Genomic DNA, 22,157 nt, shown 5'->3' on the forward strand with positions numbered 1-22,157 from the left:
AACAGGAAACTCGAGGACGCTGGACCAGGCGACTGATACAGCAAGTCCAACCTTGGGTTAATCGGCGTTGCGGAGAGGTGGACTTGCACCTCACGCAATTTCTGACGGGTCACGGTTTTTTCCGGTCGTACCTGTTCAGGATGGGCATAGCCGTGTCACCCGATTGCATATACTGCCCAGGCATTCCCGATGACGTGGAACATACATTTTTCCACTGCCAGCGTTGGGAAAGGCCCCTCTTCGAGGCTCAATGGTTAGTAGGACTGCTGTCAGTGGACACGGTCATACCGATGATGACGGAGGGTGAGGACAATTGGACCTGTGTGTCACATGATATCCAGGGTATTCTCTGCGCCAAGAAGCTTGACCTTGACCGGGATGCGGTGTAGGTCAAAAGTATCTAAATGCCAAAAACGGTGAGAGCCCTGAGGGCTTAGGTCACATGCTGGCCTGACTTGAAGTAATGTGACAAACAATTCCAGGTCTGTGTCCAACAGAGTATAGGGGGGTTTTTTAGTGAGTAGTCTGTGATAGATCCAGGAGTCGCACACTACAGGCCCTCCTCTCTTTCCCTCCTCTCCCTAAAAAGACCAAAAAAAAAACACCTTTTATGAAAAAAGGCCGCCATATGCTGGGCTGCGGCTGTACAATGTGCTGCCTGCAAACTATAAATGGATAAGTGAAAATAATTTTAAAGATAAAATAGGCGAACACTTAATTGACGGAGCCTTTTATTTAATTGCAGATTTTCACAATACCCCTTTAGTTAAGAATAGTTTTTCATTCAATTTTGTTAATTTACATTATATCTTCTTAATTAATATTTTATTTGTTATATTCTGATAATTTATCTCTGACGATGCACCTATTCTGTATGCACCAACACATGTAAAGAATGTTATAGGCAAATAAAATATGTCTATGTCTATGTAGTCTTGTTACTGACTAAGGCCGAGATGTTCCTTAGTCAGGACTGTTAATAAATAGCCCATACAGCTAATGGCAACTAAGGGACTAATGTGGCCATCGCTGTCCGGGCTCTTCCTTGCTCAATAGTAGTAAATGTCTGCTCCAACATACCAGATCTAAAAGCACATGTTTGACCCATATTATCCTATGTTATATTTTTTATATGTATCCTGGGTGGCAGTGGCAATGGCGGATAAAGTGGACGTGCTAGTGTGCCCAGTGTGTAAGTTTTTATGTACAGACAAGGAAAAAGTCTATTATGTGACGGGTTTGTGGTTCATGGCACCACGCCAAGTGTCTGAACATTAATGCTAAAAAGAATAATCATATTAGAAGGGATGGACGGGATTCAATTTTTAGTTTGGGATGGGATGGGACGGGACGGGATTTTTTTCTGTGCATAAAAAGAAAATCTTGAGTATTGCAGTTACCGAAAAAGACAAACAAAATCAATTTTTACCGTTTCCCATGGTGAATAATGTTTGTTGTTATCTTCTAAAATTAAAGTTCTTTGTTTTCTTTCAGAAAGGTAAGATTGTATTAAAGAAAAGCAACTTCCCCCAATCCCATAATCAATAAGTTTTAGCAACAGGAGTGAGTGATCCACACAATCAAAAGCCTTAGACAGGTCACAGAAAACACCTGCTGTGGCCTGGGACCTGTCCAAGGCCTTCCTTGGTCACGGCGCGATCGTCGGTATGACTCCGCGGTCACGGGGTGATCGTCGGTCTGACTCGCGATCACGGCATGATTGTCAGTATGACGGTCACGGCGCGATCGTCGTTACGACTCGCGGTCACAGCGCGATCGTTACGACTCGCGGTCACAGCGCGATCGTTACGACTCGCGGTCATGGCGCGATCGTCGGTATGACTCGCGGTCTCGGCGGGATCGTCGGTATGACTCCGCGGTCACGGCGCGATCGTCGTTATGACTCGCGGTCACGGCGCGATCGTCGGTATGACTCGCGGTCTCGGCGGGATCGTCGGTATGACTCCGCGGTCACGGCGCGATCGTCGTTACGACTCGCGGTCACAGCGCGATCGTTACGACTCGCGGTCACGGCGCGATCGTCGGTATGACTCGCGGTCTCGGCGGGATCGTCGGTATGACTCCGCGGTAACGGCGCAATCGTCGAAATGACTTCGTTTCCTGCGTTCGCGGACCTATCGTGAACATCTCTCACAATAGCGGCGTCATCGTCACTCGCGAAGCGGCAACAAAATCGCCGACGATCGGACCAAATCCCGTCCCAAAAAATTCCCAAATCAAATGTAATCCTGTCCCGATAATCGGGAATATTTTTTTCCCGAAAAATTCCCGAAATTTCGGGACTCGTCCATCATATTAGTCAAATAAAAGCCTTAGTTAGATAGTTTTGTCTGGGGTGTGATGTGAAGTTGAAGAGCCATATCGCACAAGCAAAAACTGGTCTGCTGGAAGAACTGAACGAAATGAAAAACTGTGTAAGCTCATTTCAAAAACTGGGTGAGGTACTAGAAAAGAAACTAAATGTTTGAATAACGCAAAACTACCTAAAGTATGAACTAACCAAATACTAAATCTTCATAAATCCAAGGTTAAGAAACTTGATCCAACAAGCTTAATCAACTTTAGTTTGGATGTATTAAAATTGAATCAACTATTCATTAATTAAACTCACACAATAATAACTTTTATTTACTTTTTTATCATAACAAAACTAGATATATAACATATGACTTTATAAAACAGGTAATAAGAAATTGGATGATGTTGTCATTCCAACACACCCTCTCAACATCATGCCTAGTAAAGTCCCAGGTAAAAGAGTGATCTTTTAAACACTTGCCCTAGAAGTGGCTTTGTTAAAAGGTCCGCTTGATTACTTTCACTTTGACAGTATTCCAGAAATGCTTTGTTTATTATTTATTATTTCTCGGACGTAATGTTTTCGAGTATCTCTAAATGTTTTGTTCTAGCACTCATCTTCTCTTTTTCAATAAACTTGATACAGCTCTGATTGTATTCAAATATTACTGTAGGATTTTCTTGGGGGAAGCCCATATCTTTCATTAGTAGTCTTAACCATACTACTTCTTGAGTGGCTATGCTTGTGGCCATGAATTCAGCTTCTGTTGAAGAAAGAGTGACATTGGTCTGTTTTTTGCTAATCCAGTTTATAGTGTTGTTTCCTAACTTATAAATTATTCTGCTGATTGATTTTCTGTCTGCTAAATCACCCCCCCCCCCAATCAGCATCTACATAGCATGACAATTTATATTCTTTTTCCACCCCTAATTTTAATTTCTGGTCAATGGTACTTTTCAGATATCTTATTATTTGCTTTACATCATTCCAATCACTTTGAGTGGGGTTTTCAACTCTTCTAGCTAGAATTCCAACAGCTGACAAATTATCCGGCCTTGAAGTCACAGCAAGATAAAGAAGTGATCCTATTGCCTTCCTGTACATATTGTTATCCGGCAGATCTGGTAACATAGCTGTTCAGTTGATGAATCCAACTTCCATTGGCGTTTTTGCTGGTTTACTGTTTTCCAGCCCATGTTCATTTATGAATTTATTTATTTTTCTTCTTTGGTGAATGTAAAAGTCTCCATCCATCTTATCAATTTCAACTCCTAAGTACAGTAGACTCCCTCTTATCCGGACACCTTTTAACCGGACATCGGTTTAACCGTACTACACATTCGGCGGAAATGACATCCCTTTAACCGGACAATTGTTATCAGCACATTAGTTTAACCGGACTAGATTGGCAAGAAGTAAGCAGTACTGAAACGACTGTTCTCGTGGGAATGATTTGAGACCAGTGATCAAGAATCAAGAATCAAGATCTTTATTGTCATTGACCTTTTACAAGGGATAGACACAGTCAACAATAGAAATAAAAACTAAAGCTATAAAATACAGTGGGTTCTTAATTAAAAATTAATATTAACATCAGAAACTAAGTACTCTGTTATACAGTAATACAGTTGACTCCCTCTTATCCGGACCCTCGAGACCGAGATCAGTCCGGATAACGGTTTTTCCGGTTAAACCGATGTCCCCAAAATCTCGTTAAAACGGACCGTTTAAATGCATACTCTAAACAGTATTTGACTTAAAATTAGGAGAGCATTGTATTTAGACACGTAATCGCTGGTCTCAAATCTTTCCCATGAGAACAATCGTTTCAGTACCGCCCACTTCCTGCCGATCTAGTGCGGTTAAACCGATGTGCTAATAAAAATTATCTGGATAAAGAGATGTCACTTCTACCAAGTGTAGTCCAGTTAAACCGATGTCCGGTTAAAAGGTGTCCGGATAAGAGGGAGTATACTGTATGGATTTTGGATGAGCCACTCAAACATTTTGGACTTAAACCTATTAAAAGGAACCTGTTTTTCTGTCAGACCTAATTTATTAAAAACTGTATGCAATTTATTTTATGGCAGTTATCTGTTTTGGCCAATCTATGAGCAGGGATATCTAGATTGGATTTGCCTCTTGTATTGTAAGAGTGTATACTCTCTCTACAAGTGAATTGATGAAGATTGGCTTTAGTGTAGAGTAGTATGTGAAAAATATACAAATTTACAACGGTCATAATTTTAAGGTTTATAAAAAGAAGTCGACAGCTATCCACAGGGCCAGCCCCACAGATTGTTCGTATGACTTTTTTTTGTAATAAAAGAATTTCGTGGGGGGAGTGTCCCCATAGTATAATCCCGTAAGAAATATCAGATTGAAAAAAACCAAAATAAGTAATTCGAAGGTATTCATTACTAACAAAATCTCTGAGTTTCCAAATTAGATAATTTACTCTGGAAATTTTTTTACAAGTGATTTCTATGTGCTCTTGCCAATTTAATTTTGAATCAATTTGGAATCCTAATAATTTTACAGATTTTAATTCATTGTCAAGTGGGGATAGACTCAAATGAATTTTCTGTGTTTTTTCTTGATTACACGTCAATTTATTTGAAGAAAACCAATTTAGTGCTGATGTTATTGATTCATTAGTAATTAAATCAAGCTCATGGATATCTCTATTTGTTGCAATCAAAGTTGTGTCATCAGCATATACAACAGTGTCTACATCAACATTCCTCGGCAGGTTATTTATCGAGATTAAAAACAAGAAGGGTCCCAAACTACCGAGCCCTGTGGAACACCTACTTCAACCAATCTTAAGTTTGACTGACTGCCTCCAACCGATACATACTGCTTTCTATTGGTTAAATAGGATTTTTAAATTTTTAAAGTTTCACCTGTAATACCATAAAATTCAAGTTTTTTGAATAAAATATCAAAAGGTACAGAGTCAAAAGCTTTTGTAAGATCAAATAAAGTTAATGAAACAGTTTCTTTATTTTCAAATGCATTTAAAGATTTATTAATTACTTCTAAGACAGCTGCAGTTGTTGATTTACCCTCTCGAAATCCAAACTGTGAATTTGTCAATAAATTGTTATTTTCAAAATATTCATTCATTTGTTTATGCATGAGACATTCGACAATTTTGGAAAGGATTGGCACTATTGAAATAGGGCGATAATTACTAGGAAGATTTGTTATCACCTTTTTTATATACTGGAATAATTTTAGAAATTTTGGGAAGGTCAGAGAAATAACCAATTTTCAAACATTTACTAATACAAAAAGCCAGGACTCACTTATAAAATGAATTATTTGTTTGATGCTATAATTTGAAAACCAGTAATGATCCATAGCTTTTTAATTTGAGAAATTAGCTACAACATTGTTAACCTCTTGCCATGATACCTCCCTCCATTGGAAATGCAATTGTCCTATAGGGGGAATCCCCAGCAACTCATGTGCAGGTGTGTTGGTGAGAGGGATTTCGTTTTCTAGCTCATTAACACATTCAATAAAATAGTTATTGAGATTGTCAGCATCCAAAACCTCCGACTTAGTTGATGTAGGAGAATATTCATGCGATATAACTTCCCAAGCAGCCTTGCACCTGTTGGGGGCCTTATCAATATACCTTTCAAAAACTTGCTTTTTGGCTAATTTTATTTCACGATTGTAGGCCTTTTTACAATCAATATAGGTTCTATAGGCATTTTCCAAATTATTTGATTTATGTTTGAGTAAGCTCTTATAAACAGAAAACAAAGAAGCATTTTTCCCTAAGTTTCCTTAAATTTTCATTATACCAATTAAGTTTTCCTTTCTTATGTCTATTGTTGTGTTTGCACTTAACTAATGGGGAACTAAAATGTCACGAAGATACTAATCTCATAAAAAATTCATCAAATAGTAAATGCTCATTTATTTTACCCATTTTATAGTCCATTATCATTTCCCATTTCTCTTGTACCAATTGATCAACAAAGTGTTTAATATTACTTTCATTTTGCCTTCGTATTATTTGTTTTGTTCCTTCTTTTGAGTTGTTACATTGTTTTATAGTTTTCTGTAAAAAATCTAATATTAAAAGTTCATGGTCTGCAAAACAGCCTCCTACTGTATCTATATTATATAAATCTGAAGAAAAGTTTACAATTATATTATCTATGCATGATTTTCCTCTTGTAGGTTTTTTATTCGTACAAACTAAATGTAGACTTCGCAACAGATTGGCAAACTCAATAGATGTCTTCTTTTCCATTTTTATCATTTCTATGTTAAAATCACCTGCAATGGCTACAAATTTAAATGGATAACAGCTTTTTCACAGCAAGCTCAAAATTTTCCAGAAACAAACCAATATTACCACTAGGGGATCTGTAAACACTTAAAACTATAAGATCATAATCAATTATTTTAATACAGCTAAATTCACAATGAAGGTCAATGCAAAATAAGCTAACATCTATTTTGGTAAATGTGAACCCTTCTCTTAAAAATATTCCTATCCCACCATTTTTTATACTTTTCCTATACATAATAGGCTATCTGCAGCAATAAAATCTTTAGGAACAAAGAATTCAACTTCCCGCTCCTCTAACCAATGTTCAGACACACATATTACCTGCACTTACTCTATGGCACAAAAGTGTTCTAATTCTAACATTTTGTTCCTAATAGACTGGGATATTAACCTGTAAAATGTTTAAGTATTCTTGATTTTCATTGTTATTTGTTTTAGCATTATTATTTACAGTATAATCAAAATCATCCATAATTGCAGCTACAGGTAATATGTTATTTATTTTGTTATTTCTAAAAAAACTTCATCGATTTGTTCATCTAACATAGTACTATTTACAGTGGTATTTTCTACATTAATTTGACATTTAGATTTACAGACTTCCTTAATATTTACACTTGGGCTGATCACAGCAACCCCCGCAAACACACCATTACTCAGCTTTAGTGTCTCACTGTAAGTGAGTATCACGTGTCTAAATACAATGCTCTCCTAAATTTAACACGTTCGCTGCTGTCCATCAAATGGCAGGCGTAGCCCCAGTGCGGCGCAGCCCGCAGCGTCGAACAAACCCGATTGCCGGGTGATTGGCTTTCATATTTCGGTATGACGAATATCAAATAACGTGTGGTGATGTCCTGTTTCATGACAAGAGTCGACGTAGTTTGCTAAACACCCACAGTAGATGCCATTATTTTACAATTAAACTAAATTAATATAGCACAAAATTACAGTTAACAAACGTAATGAGTGAGTCAAAATCCGACAGGTATAGTTTTGGAACGAGTAACGATAATTACGAATGGATCGCACCACAAAACTGCCACTGTCATACACGAAGCACGGACAAAAATACTCCGACCTACACCGGAGTGTGGCTGCACTCAAACGGAATAAGTTTTGCGGGTGCACATTACCGCCCGGGCGGCGCGCCGCAGCGTGGCGGAGCACGGAGCTACCGCCCGGGCGGTAACCCGCAGCGAACGGGTTAAGTCATATATCACAGTAAACAGTCCATTTTAACGAGTTTTCGGGGACGTCGGTTTAACCGGAAAACCCGTTATCCCGACTAGCCTCGGTCCCGAGGAGTCCGGGTAAGAGCAAGTCTACTGTAGTTGTGAACAACTCCTAAGTCTTTCATTTCAAAGTATTGTGTCAGTTTTTGAAATGTTTTCTTGACATTTTCAATTGATCCAACACACAAAATGTCATCAACATGAACCACTAAATATGTATAATTTCCATCAGCATTACTCGTATATAAACAAGGGTCAGAATTGCTTTTTTCAAATCCCATGCTCATCATTGTTGTATTCAGTGTTTCATTCCAGGCCCGAGCTGCTTGTTTAGCCCATAAATTGATTTCTTTAATTTATAAACTTTATCATTATCAGATTTCTCAAAACCTTCGGCCTGTTGCATATATATTTCTTCTAACTTTCCATTTAAAAAGACTGTTTTTACATAAAAATGATGCACAGTCAGATCTTTTGTCGCTGCTATGGTTGGTAAATAATAATGGCACATCTTAATCATAACAAACTCTTAACTGACAGCCAACATGGCTTTCGGAAGAATAAATCTACATCCTCAGCTATAACAGCACTAATTGAGTACGTCCTAGACCAGATAGAAAACGAACAATACATTTCCGCCATCTTCCTTGATTACAGTAAGGCTTTTGACTGCCTGGGCCACTACCTGATATGCAAGAAACTCGAAAGACTCGGTATAAGAAACTCTGCGCTAGAATGGTTCAAAAGCTACCTAACGGGACGTTCACAAGTCGTGGAACTGAAAAACTCATCAAATGAAGTCACAGAAAGTTTCAAATCTTCAAAAAGCAAGCTGACGAGAGGAGTTCCACAAGGCTCTGTATTAGGCCCGATTCTATTCATCTTATTGACTAATGACTTCCCCAATCAAATTGAGAGTGAAAATGCTGTTGCAATCATGTATGCAGATGACACAACCATTTTGATCAAGGACAACACAGCCCAAAACCTTTACCTTAATTCAAAATCGATCCTAAATAAAGCTATCCTCTACTCAAAGAACAATGACTTAGCAATAAACCCCACAAAAACTACAACTCTGAATTTCAGTAAGAAAAAAGACATAGTCCCTCAATTAGAGGATGTAACAGTAGAAAACCACACAAAATTTCTCGGTGTTATCCTTGATAACAAACTAACATGGAAAGAGCACATCAACCACTTAAGCAAAAAAATCAGTACTGGAATATATGTCGTCAGAAGAATAAACTACATAGGCGGACTCTCCGTGGCCAAAACAGCTTACTTCGCACTGGTAGAGTCGCATCTTAGATATGGCTTGACAGTGTGGGGAGGAACTTCAACAAAAAATATGAATCGAATTCTTGTCCTTCAAAAGAAAGCCATAAGAGCCCTCGCCAACCTTGTCCCACCACAGACTTGCAGACTAGCATTCGCAAACCTAGGAATCCTCACAGTGGTGTCTCTCTACATACTTGAATCTATAAAGTATGTGAATGAAATAAACCCCCCAAGAAACCGAGACCTGCACCACTACAACACCCGTCATGGCTCCAAATTTGCACTACCAGTTCACCGAACAACTCTTTGGGAGAAAAAACCTTCCTACACCGGCTGCAAGCTGAGGAACCATCTACCTGACCACCTGAGAGACCTGACTGGCAACAAGCTACACCAGGAGTTGAAGAAGTGGCTAATCGCAAGACCCTTCTACTCAATAAAGGAATTTTATGAAAATTAACATGTACAATTCACTATTGTATTGACCCTATTGTAATTCTTGACGAATTAACAATAAAGAATATTGTATTGTATTGTATTTTATTGTAAAATTATTACTGTTGTTGAATTAACAACAGGAGCAAATATTTCATCATAGTCTTCTCCATATTTCTGTGAGTAACCTTTGGCTACCAAACGTGCCTTATAGCGCTCAACCATACCGTCATCTCCATACTTTGCTTTAAATATCCATTTACATCCAACCGCTATTTTCTGTGGAGATAAATCTACAAGTTCAAGTTCCCATGTATCATTTTTTAATAAGGCTTCCATTTCTTCTTGAGCTGCTACAACCCATTGATTCTTCTCAGGTTCAGGCAATTTCTCCAATTGTTTCCAAGAGTTTGGTTCAATCACATTTCCCTGAGCTATTAAGGGTGTTTGGCCCATTTTAAAAAATATTTTATTTTTATTTTTTTTTCTTACCAATTCATTAAGCTGTTAATAAGAATGGAAAAAATTGTTTTTACAATTTTTTCCCCCATTTATTAAGTGAGATATAGTGCTTTAAAGTGTACTCTTCTTTTACCGTTAAACTCAAGAACGGATGTAGACTGAGACACAAAAAATTACAAAAACCATTGTTTAATGCCCCTTAACTTCATGAGCTAATTAAATTTTCATAAAAGCTATAAATAAAAAATGTGACATTTTAAAAAAAATCACTACAATTATGCGGTTTGTGGTATTGCAACAAAAATTAGCTCATAAGACGGACAACTAATGGAAGTATGAATAAAAAATTAATTACATTTAAAAACTTAAACGGTTTAGGGATGTAATTGAAAACAAAATATTGGAAAAATACGGTGGCGAGGCGTTGCGTGTGTGTACAGTGCCCAGACGCACACTCACGGCGCGCGGGCGCACGCCCGTCCCTCCCCGTTCCCCCGCGTCTACACCACTCTCTCCTCGTTCCCGCGCGCTCTTCTCAACAACTCTCTACCTTATCACCGGCCACGTGTTCGAGTTGCGTACGACAGTTTGTGTTTGTTGTGCAGCGATTGTATGGTACCAGTGTTCAAGCTTTCATATATTTTTGAAAACGACTTTCCGTTCTCAATTGGCCCTCTATCAATGACCTGTGTTGCCTGTACTGTACAGCGAGGCATTTTGAGAAGGAGAAAACCGACCGGAATTATTACGGTGTACGGTGTATTAGTGTTTCAATGAGGGTGGTTTAATTATTATTAAGGATATTAGAACTGATAACGTAATCCTACTAATACTATAAAAATGAGAAAGTTTGGATGTATGGATGTATGTATGTTTCTGACAAGTAAACGCGAGAAATACTGGACGGATTGGGCTGAAATTTGGCATTATGATAGCTAACATTCCCGATGAATATATCGGCCTATTCTTATCTCAAAATTCCTTTAGGGCTCCGCCCCAGTGCCCCCAGTGGCTCTGCAGTTCCCCATGTTAACCTTATGAGTATCATTTGAAAGTATCAATTTTGAGTATTTTGAGTATCATTTTGAGTATCAATTGAAAGAAAAATAATTTTGAGAACTAGGGAATGTCGAAGCCATAATTTTAAGTCGTCAGTTTTTAAAAAATTAAGTTTTACATTTTTTGAAGTCTAGCAGTTACTGTATACCTGTATACAAATCAAACCTCACGAGTTTTCAAAAGAAAGCTTATTCCTTCAACATGTGACCAGTTCTTTTGCTCAAACGAATATTATTTTACTAGGTGAAACCCGTCGAAATCGACGGTTACTTTCAAGGCTTACGCTAATTCATCTAACTGCGATAAATTGAGTGAAATTATACATATTTTGAGCATTTAGCATTGGTTAAAGATTAATAAGCGTAAAAACAATAATAATATTAATTGCGTTTTTAAAATTTTGAAGTTTTGAGAAATTGGTTTTGGGGTTACTGTTAAAGCTGGAATTCCTAGAAATGGGGGATGTCAGTTAGTTGTCTCAGCCTTATCAATTACATAAAGTTGTCAATATAATCTTTCTACGGAATGTTAGGTGTAGTGGAATAAACTTGAAGTAATGTTGGCTTTTATTCTTGAACTGTTATTGGCCTCCTAATTTATATGACGTGCAGCTTCATTGGCAAAAAATAATGCGAATTACATAGTAATGAAGCATTTCCAAAAAGCAAAAAATAATGTAAATTGTCTGTTACGTAAATATTGATGCATACATTGTGAATCAACGTATCTTATAAAGTATGATGTGATCTAGTTTGAAATAAATACGACTTTCCGTTATGACAGTAGCTGATTAAATAGTTAACGAGTAACTGATTAAGTAGTTAACTCATTGTGCCATTTTGACAGCCAAAATGTCGTGTTATTTTCAATAATGTTACCAAACCAGTGGGCCACGGTCCGTAATATAGGCCTCAGTAAATAATTTGTCAACATAGGTACCAATTTAGGCAAGGTTTCTGTGTTTGGATGTTATTAGAAACGGTAAGAGCACAATAAAATTCTACTGCGGATGAATTTTCTGTTGGAGAAATATAAGCCGAGTTATAAATGTCACAATGCGAGTTTGAGCATTTTGTAACTATATTATATGGGTAAGTTACATATATTTTTAGGCTGCTCAGTGCACTTTAAGAATATATAGTTTAGAGATAAATTAAATGGTTTTTGTTGCCGAGTAGCGCTAGTAAACATGCACAACCCTTCTCGTTAGTCTAATAACATTCAAAGGCTCTCTAAGAGTTCAAGTTCTTATTTATATACATATCTATACATTATTATGTTTTCCCTAAGCTGAATGAATACATCGAAGTAACCTCTCTGAAAAGTCTGCAGTATATTGCAGTTTTCCAGCTTAATGACTTTCTAAATCATGCACATATTTCTACATAAATATTGTAAAATGTTTTATCCAGTTGCTGTAAACCACTATTAATTTAACAAAATATGGACACGGCTCAAATGGGCATCGTGCTCTTCTGCGCTTGTATTATTTTGTATTGTATTACACCATCGAAGATTTTTCCAACGATTGAAAGCATGTATGACAATAACCTCATGAACCCATGATGATATGTTTAGAATATTATGACAAACTATAGGGAAAAGGTGTGAAAAAGTCAGACACCAACCCGTGAATTAGATATAAGATAGTTCAATGAGAATTAATTGTATTGTGAAAAAAGGATTTTCCACTGATTTCGTAATGGGACGTTATATTTCAACACATGGCATGATACTGAAGAAAATCCAGTTTAAAATCAGAAAATAACATTGCAAATACTTCTTTTGGACTATTCAGTAACTCCCAATAAATTTGTGTTGCATAAAATACAATTTTAAAATTAACAGCTGTTTTATTAAAAATTATTTTCCACATGACCAAAATGTAAACAAATCTGTGGAGGGATCTTTAAAGGCTTCTGGGACAGAGACCTAATCGAAGAAAGAATGATTAATTACAGTTATGTTTATGTTTTTAATCTAATGAATATTTGTGGCATATTGTGAATTTTTGGTACTTCAGTATTAAACGGAGGCCACATTTTGTCAGCGCGCTGCGGCGGTTATGTTAGGTTGGGTTATCATAATAGAAAGTATCGTTCGATTCATAACGAAGCGAGGAAAGTCCTACACACATAATATTTACGATAACCCAACCTAACATAACCGCCGCAGCGCGCTGACAAAATGTGGCCTCCGTTTAATACTGAAGTACCGAATTTGTTATAATTTATTTTAGTCGTAGAACATTAGGGCTATGGTAGATGTGTAATACTACCTTGAATTTAGAGAAGCAAATGTTATCAAACTTTGTCCTTCCCCATTGCAAACAGAAAGCTCTTATGAGCATAACTGCAATCAACATTTTATACTGATATGCCAACCCCGTACTAAGGACGGGTACTCTGCTAGTAAAGGATATATGTGGGCGAGTCGTTTGATGATGTCAGGACACCAACGTTATAATTATGTGTACTGTGAATTTTATTGAATGTTTTCGTTTTATTTTAGGAAGTTTCTATTCAGACCTACTGGAAATTGTGTATAGTATGAGTAATTGTATTGTGGTCATATTGATTATGGAAGAGGCAGGTATGCGATTGAATTGGAAGGTGATATCGTTGACTAGGCCTATACCAATGAATACATATTTGTGTATGTATTGCCTATACACTTCTCAATTGATAATTACTCTTTCTACTGTAGGCTGTAATAAAATTTGTCTTTAAACGTGTAAGCTAGCTGTTCTGAATTATACAGTTTTAACTGGCTACTCCCGTACATAGAACGGGCTAACACTTCGTTTTGCTTATTTTTAATTCAGGATTATTCAGAAAAAAATTAATTTTGACTTTATAAATATACCCAAAAAGAGGTTTAGTATTACGAAATATCCAAAGGCAAATAAAAAAATATCTGTGTGACTTAGTTTTAAATATCCTTATATATAATACGTGAAGGCGATTTCTACAAAACACTACTCCTCCAATAATAATGGACGGATTTTTACAAACGACGTGTCAAAATAAAGTAGTTTTTGTGTAGACTCCCCCTTTCAACAATTCCTGTAATAAAAATCCTCGGGCTTTGCCCCACAGGCCATCAAAGTTGGAGTTTCTCCCATAAGATTAACATGGGGGAAACTAAATATTTAATTGGAAACTTTGTCCACACTAATTTGAGAGAACGGCTGGGCGTAGAAACTAGGTAGAGGTGTCCAAAGAAAGGTCTTGGTCTGTAGATGAGTTATCAAAAGAAAAACTAAGCAAAATCCCTTTGGACTCTGCCCCAGAAGCCTTTAAAGATCCCTCCACAGAGTTGTTTACATTTTGGCCATGTGAATAATACTTTTTTATGAAACAGCTGTTCATTTTTAAATTTTATTTCAAACATCACACTTTTTGGGAGTTATTTTTATTCCGTTAATTAACGTAAGCCTTGAAAGTAACCGTCGATTTCGACGGGTTTCGCCTAGTTAATATTATTACTGTAACAATATTAGAGCCAGTCTGTTAAAAAACAGATTAATTATTGATATATTGATAATTACTATAACAGTAAGTGCAAACACCAATCAACATAAGATAGTCAATTTGTGTCAGTTAGCAATGTGATTTGGTTTAGGGTTGCTAGCCCGGACCACGGATACGACGGGCCGTGCCCGTGCCAGGCCTCGCGTATACGAGAAGCAGTGATGCAGTGTGTGGCTAGAGGAGGGGTGAAGGGGGACAGCTCAAACACACACCTACAGCGCTGCCTCCAAACGGACATCCAAGCGCGCGCGGTGGCGACTTGTAGAACTACTGCTCCTCACCTTTAGACTAGCCTGGCGGCCAAACGGCCTTAATGATAGTCTGTTAGGAGGAACACCTTTTGTTTTTCTTTCAGATTTTCTTACTTTAAAGTTAATATCATTATTCTGATGATCATCTCCATTATTTATTATTCTCATCAATCATATATGGCTCGTTGTGTTCAATCTCTTCCATTTCATTTGACATTATGTTCTTTAGTTTCATTTGCTGATGTTTGCCTATCTTCAAGTACAAGTTCATTTTTCTCATCAGTACCTTTTTGGTTGATCAACTTGAACACTTCTTTGATTTTCCTCAACCTTTTCATGTCTTTAGAGTAAACTGTCTACAGGCAATACCCTAATGCTTGAATTAATTAAAATGCTATAAATCTAAAACCATTTGGGATAAAGAGTTGAAATTTGGAATATTTTCATATCTTAGTAGGAAGATCATAACCTATAAGTTTAATTGAAATCTGAGATGGTGGGTGACAATTTGAATTCTTTGTGGATGATTTGATGTGGAATGACCCCCGGAAACATTTTGATTCCTGTTTCATTGATTTTAAAAACAAAATGTAAAATGGCACTATGATTATCTAGGCTAACAGTATTGTTTGTTTGGCTTTGTAGGGATCCCAAGATCATGGATCTGCTCTACTGTGAAGCCAGATACAATATATTGGAAGGTAGATATCCCTGTGAAGTAGGCCACTACATCATGCTGGGGGGTATACAGGCTAGACTAGAGCTTGGACCTTACAATCCCCACATCCACACCATCCATTTCTTCAGGTTTGTAGATATCTTTGTTTATTAGAACCTTGATAACATGTATCTCAAGGGGATTATCAAATAACATGTAATCAAACGTATTTTGAAAATAACATTTAATTTTACATTTCTATATTTGAATTTTCAAGTCAGTACCTTGAATTCCCAAGTAGCTCATCTAATCTGACCTACTTTACCACTCAGCACATTACAGTTTCCATTCTTGCATTCGTTCACCAAGAGTTAACATGTACTCCTTGTTCATTCACTTATTAATCAAGATTAAAGATTTTTTATTTTATCATTGAACATGAAATACAGTAATAGACCACGTCAGATTATTAAGATTGGTTACATGTAAAATACTAGGTATGTGGCCTTAGTTTCGCCAATTGAGCGGATGTAAAGTTCTTTATTAGTCTAGGCCTATGTGTGTTGGTAAATAAATAAATGTCCAGGGTTTACAATAGTGAACACAAATAAACCTTTTATTTATCAAATTGTACAAATATGGTTATAAATTTAGATGAAATTCTTATCTCAGGCTTCTAGGAGTACCGTGCCGGCTCAGAGTAGGCTTATGTGATTTTGGATAGGCATAAGCCTAATGTTCATCAAAAGTTACAGTTCAATTAGGTATACACTTTTGAAAAGATGAAAGTTCAAATTTTGAATTTAGTAAAATGATAATTTAGGTTAAAGTTCAAAACGGCAAAAGTCAATAGAAATTTTGCAATGTGAGTATTTTAGCAAAGTAGGCCTAAGTCAAGTTCAGTTTGATCTCACCCAAAAGTTTATAGCAGTCTTCACCACAAAATATTTCTTGATGTAGAAATGATAGGTATTAAGTAATTGAGATAGATCTTGAGGTTTAAATACTGTTAAGTTAAATCACCAATTAAAATTTTCATATCAGATTCCTTCCTTGCTTCTTCATCACTTACTATGCAATTGAAAATCTTGATGTTAAATTTCATACATCTGTTGCAACAATTAGTTATCACTGGTTTCTTGATGTCACTCACTATTCACTGTTAATTATGATTGGTTGGTATTATATCGAGTATTTTAATTATATTTTTGAAAGTGAAAGAGAAGAATAATTTTGTAAAATAATTCAAACTGTATAAATAACTTCCAGTGATTACAAATTTCAGCTTATTAACCCATTCACTTATGATTTTTTTTTTACCCGCCTAGGCCAAAACAAACGAATTTGTTGTGGCTAGTTTCATTCATTTCTGATTTAATTTTTTTTCAGGCAACATTTACTATTTATATGCAAGATATTATTATTTTCTTATTCAAAATTAAATGTAGATTCAAAATATATAAATATTTCCCAAAAAAATATAACTATAATTTTTTATTATACCATATAAAAATAAAATAAAAAAATTAAAAAATTAAAAAAAACTTTTTTATTGGTAATTTTTAGCTACATAGGGCTCATATATGTTTTGGAACTAGTCTATAATACTGTATGACACTTATAAAAACTCACCAAATGTCAAGCAAAGTTCATTTTGGTGTGGTATGCCTTGAAACACTCTGGCATGTGAAGTGCGACAAGGCAGAGCTCACACTCCCATCGGCTGTCACTGCGCTTTCCCTGGGCACTACACACCTTACATCTTCTTGAAGGTGTTTGTTTGACTTCATTTGGAGGAATAGGCCTAGGAAAATGTCCCCAAGTTGCTGCCTGGAGCCTCAGAGGTGTTTCTGAGTTGGATGATCGTCCTCTTCGATTGTACGGTGGCAGTTGTCGCGACTCAAACATTTGCTTGACAAACCTCTCCTTGAACTCACTAAACCCCAATTTTTTTCTGGTTAATTTTTTGAACACTACATAAGAGTTAAAAAGGCCAATGTCCATTATGTAAAAGAAGATCTTCTTGTATCCCTTAGCATACCTCCTCATACTAGGAAACGACGCTAATTGCTGATCCTCGCGGTCAATTCCACCCATTGAACGATTATAGTAGATCACTGGTTCTGGCTTTGTTATAATTTCTTGGGTAACTCTGTCTTTCTTGCCAGTTGATCTTTTGTCAGCTTTTTGATGAAAGGTAGACAAAATGCAAACTTGCTTCTTGTCCTGCCACCTTACTGCTAACATATCGTGGCTATAGGCTGTCTCGTAGTCGCCCAACTTAAGTTTACCCTCTTTGAAGCTCTCTGGCATGTTTGATCTCCACCAGTTAGCTGTTCCAATTACATTGAAACCTATTTGCTTAAGTCTATAGAAGAGAAGAGGTGAGGAATACCAATTATCAATTGTCAGAGTATGTCCTTTTCCTGCCAAATCTTTTGTCATTTCAACGACTATCGCCTCACTCGTTAACAGCTTTTCCTCCTGTGTAGAATCCCCACTTCCTTCTTCAACCGGTACATTTTCTTTGACTTCAGCTCCAGTATAGATCTTAAATTTAGAACAATAACCACTTCCAGATTCACAACACTTGTAAAACTTTATGCCAAATCTGGCTCTCTTCTTGGGATTAAATTGGACATAGCCCAACCTCCCTCGGAACTTCATAAGACTCTCATCGACAGCTATGTTTTCATCAGGTATGTACAGATGGGAAAACTTCCTGTTCATGTACTCAATAACGTACCTTAACTTCCACAGTTTATCATTCACAGGTTTCCTATTATTGTCTGTAAGGTGGAAAAATGTGGACAGTAGCAAAAAACGGCGGAATGGCATCACTTTACGAAAAAAAGGGGTCTCAGTTACAGCATTAGGCGACCAGTATGATTGTATGGTTCTTTTTTTTACAAGCGACATAAGGACACACAGTGTATAAAAACAAGCCATCTCATCTGCAGTTGTGTCAAACCATTCTGAGTATATAGTTTTTCCTACCCCGCCTGCTTCGTTCTTTTTCTTAATTGTTTCTTTGGCATAATTATTAGTCTCTGTTGCAACATGTTGCCAAAAGTCATTATCAAGAAACGCATTGAAAACATCTAATTCAGAGGGAGCTGAGCCTAAACTTCTAGCCAAACTTGCTCTAACACCAGGACAACCAGTAAAAGGGATTTTATTTATTATATTACTTTCTATGGTACTGGTCCACTGCCAACCCTCCTTTTTCTTCTTTTTTGGTGGAGCTGTATCGTTACTAGTTTGAGTTTTGGACCTTTTAGTAGGCTTAGATGGTTGTGAAATAGCTTTTTTTCCTATAGGCCTACCTCTTCCTCTAGACCTGCCCCTAACAGGTTTACTTTTAGGCCTAGGGTCAGGAAAGCTAGGGTCGTCAGCTTCCTCACTCGGTGTAGGTGAGAGGGCAGGCACGATTGAAGATGCAAGCTGGTCAAATAATTCAGGCCTAATAGGCAAATCTAAATCAGATTGGACATTTGGAGGGGTCATAGGCCTATGCCTGCCACTATCTATATCATTTATAGGCCTAGAGTCAGGGAAACCAGGGTCGTCAGCTTCCTCACTCGGTGTAGGCGAGAGAGAAGGCGCGCTCATACTACCGCGGTATAACCGATCAAGAAACTGGACTGATTTAGGCAATTCTTCATCACGTGATGGGGAAGATACATGCTGATCAAATATTTCAGGCCTACTAGACAAATCTGAATTATATTGGACAGTAAGGGCATCTGGAGGGGTCATAGGCCTAGCATAGCTGCAAGAAGGCTGTTCAAGCAACAACTGGTCACTTTCTAATGGCCTAGGCCTAACACAATTAGTATTATGTTCTGGGGAAACTGTGGTCTCATAATCAATAGGCGTATTAGACTTATTACTCACTTGAATTCTGCTCCCTTCCAAATCATCATCATCACTCCAACCACTCTCCTCAAACAAGTCACAATCACTGTCACTGTCACAATCCCCTATAAGTTTTATGATGTCACTTTCATCTAACTCTTTTCCACATTCATCCACGAATACCAAGTTATTTTGAAGACTCATCGTATTATACAAAAGCTTTTCAATTGAATAATATAGTAAAACAAGATACTGTAGCTCAATCTTTATCACGACGAAGTGAAACACGACATGATAGGCCTAATAACTCAGTCATTATAACGACGAAAAAGTAAAATACTGATAAAAACTTACACTAAGTAAATTCTATAACTTATTTTATAAGATAACTACACTTTTCAATAAAATAATAAAGTAAAACAAGGCTCTAACACAATGTTTACATCGTCGAAGTAAACACAACAACGTATCAGCTGTGAAACCAGTGTAGACGTCGTCAGCTGCTAAGTTGCACCATTTCAACTTCAGTTTTTTTGCCGATTGGACTGGACTGAGATGACGAAAATATAACCAAAAGAAAGCCTGGAAATCATAGAACAAGAAGCATATGCGATCTATTGGATTTCTTGGGAACTAACTCGGCACAAACAGGTTTTAATAGCGGACGGCGATTCGCCGTCGCTTCACACAATGGCTAACGGGAGCGCGACGGCGGATCGCCGTCGTTGTAAGCGAAGGGGTTAAATAATAAAAGACAGTGTTTGATGAGAATGTGAAATATGGAAATTTACAATAGGTGAAACCTTTTGCCCTTTTACTGTATTTAAACATGTGATAATTTAGAGGTATTAATTTAGCTAATAGTAGGCCTAGGTGTTTGGATACATAACACATGGTTTATAAACAACTTATATACAAATTCAAAAGTAAACAATGAGGATAATTTTTGAACATCTCAAATATCCCTCAGAAATCTGTTATTGGAGTATCCAATACTAGATTTTGAATAATGTGAACAAAATTATCATAGAAAACATTAATATTGGAATAGGAAATACCTCAAATTAACAAGTTGTATCATTTGAATAAGAGAAAACATAGTAATGAACTAGGTGAAACAAATAAAAGTTTATAAGTTCTTGAGAGATTAACCCTCCGAGTGTTATTTGTGTAGTGTTTTGTGTCGCTACAGCGACTCACAAACACTGTTTACGGCGAAGGCTCTATGACTGACAAAATTAGATTGAACTGGATCGAGTTAGGTATCGTTTTATTATACAGATTCAGAGCTTTCTCCGGAGGTCTGTCTCTAAGCGCTATTCATTTTAGTTCCGAAAATATTGTAGCAGACAGCTGACGTGCGTATTTGTAAACAGCTTGTCTAACCTCGGACCGATGACTGATGTGTTTTATTACGTTTATCATTGTTTTAGTATTAAAAATCTAAAGTAGTGATATACGTGGTGCATTATAAGAAGATTTAAGTGATTTTGAAGGGCTGGTTGATGATCCTGAAGAAGTAGGTAGTGATATTGATGTAACATGTTTAGCCTCTGAATCACGTAATTTACTAATAAAAGGTTAAATACCTGTAGTACTTGTCCGTGATCCTGTTTTAGGTCAGCGACCCAGGTTTCGAACCTAAAGGTTCATTTTCAAGCTGATACCATGGTTAAACTCCTTCTAAACACATAAATCCTCTTCATAACTGTGAAGAGTCGTTGAAGACACGAACACGAACACGAAAACACAAACATTTAACAAAATTGGCCAATTAAATAATACTGGTACGGTAGCGTGCGTGGTGTAGCCGGCAAAAGATGAGTCATGACTGGGCACGCGTACGCGTCGATGTCGGAGCGTGACGTATGTGCCCCCTCCCACTCCCGTTGTCGTCAGATCCTCGCATCACATTGACACTGCCATCTATCATATCTATTGCTGTATTGTAGATTAAATTTGACTCAAAGGATAATTTTTCATTGAGCAAATGGGTAGGACTGTTTTTAGATGATCGGTATATTTCGAACTCTTCGATGGTGTTCATATGTTTGCCTTTTCTGCAATAATGCAATATGTCCAGATTGGTATTAATGTCGGTGTAATTATGGTTTGTGTCTATCAAATGATTTGCGAAGGCAGATTTAGTAGATTTTTTAGGCAGGTGTTCTTTAAATCTTTGTGTAAACGAGCGAGCTGTTTGTCCAATGTAGTAACTGGGACAGTCATTGCATTTAATTTTGTAAATTCCTGTCTGATCAAAATTAGCAGTGTTTTGTACAATTCGTGGTTTTAGGAGATGAGATAGTTTATTTGACGTTTTAAATGACATTTTAAAATTGTTTTTGGTCATTTCAGATTTAAGGCTATTGTTCAAAACTGTGCCATACTCAGTGGAAACGTATTTCTGCTTCTCTTTTAACAACTTAGGCCTATTTCCATTTTTATGTTTAGTTACTATCTTGTCTATGATGGAGCTTTTATATCCATTAGATACTGCTATGTGTTTTATGATGTTAAGTTCCTCGTTATAACTGTCTTGATTAAGAGGTAGAGAAATAAGTCGATGAACAAAGCTATTATATGCAGCCATTTTTTGACTGTACGGATGATGGGATGAAGAATGTATTGTTTGGTCAGTTGTGGTTGGTTTCCTGTAAATATTGAAAGTGAAATTGTTGGGATGTTTTGTTATTGTTACGTCCAGGAAATTTAGCTTGTTGTTGTTCTCTTCCTCTAAGGTAAACTTT

At 36.9% G+C, this 22,157-nt stretch overlaps 1 protein-coding gene across 9 annotated transcripts in view; it reads left to right on the plus strand.

The window, feature by feature from the left end:
- LOC128985614 (FERM domain-containing protein 8) overlaps positions 1 to 22,157 on the plus strand; it is a 140,494-nt gene that overhangs the window by 54,076 nt on the left and 64,261 nt on the right. For 8 of the 9 annotated variants that reach the window (XR_008490053.1, XM_054405314.1, XM_054405323.1 and 5 more), the window contains one exon: positions 15,537 to 15,698. The exons of the other annotated variant lie outside the window; for it this stretch is intronic. Coding sequence is in view for 7 of the 8 variants with exons in the window: in XM_054405314.1 (XP_054261289.1) it covers positions 15,537 to 15,698 (162 nt within the window). In the remaining variant the exon portion in view is untranslated. The remainder of the gene's footprint in view (positions 1 to 15,536; positions 15,699 to 22,157) is intronic. 9 annotated transcript variants of the gene reach the window in all.

Source organism: Macrosteles quadrilineatus, unplaced genomic scaffold, assembly GCF_028750875.1.
Source record: "Macrosteles quadrilineatus isolate MER2022 unplaced genomic scaffold, UCM_ALF_1.0 Scaffold_1__1_contigs__length_201487025, whole genome shotgun sequence".
Classification (NCBI taxonomy): domain Eukaryota; kingdom Metazoa; phylum Arthropoda; class Insecta; order Hemiptera; family Cicadellidae; genus Macrosteles; species Macrosteles quadrilineatus.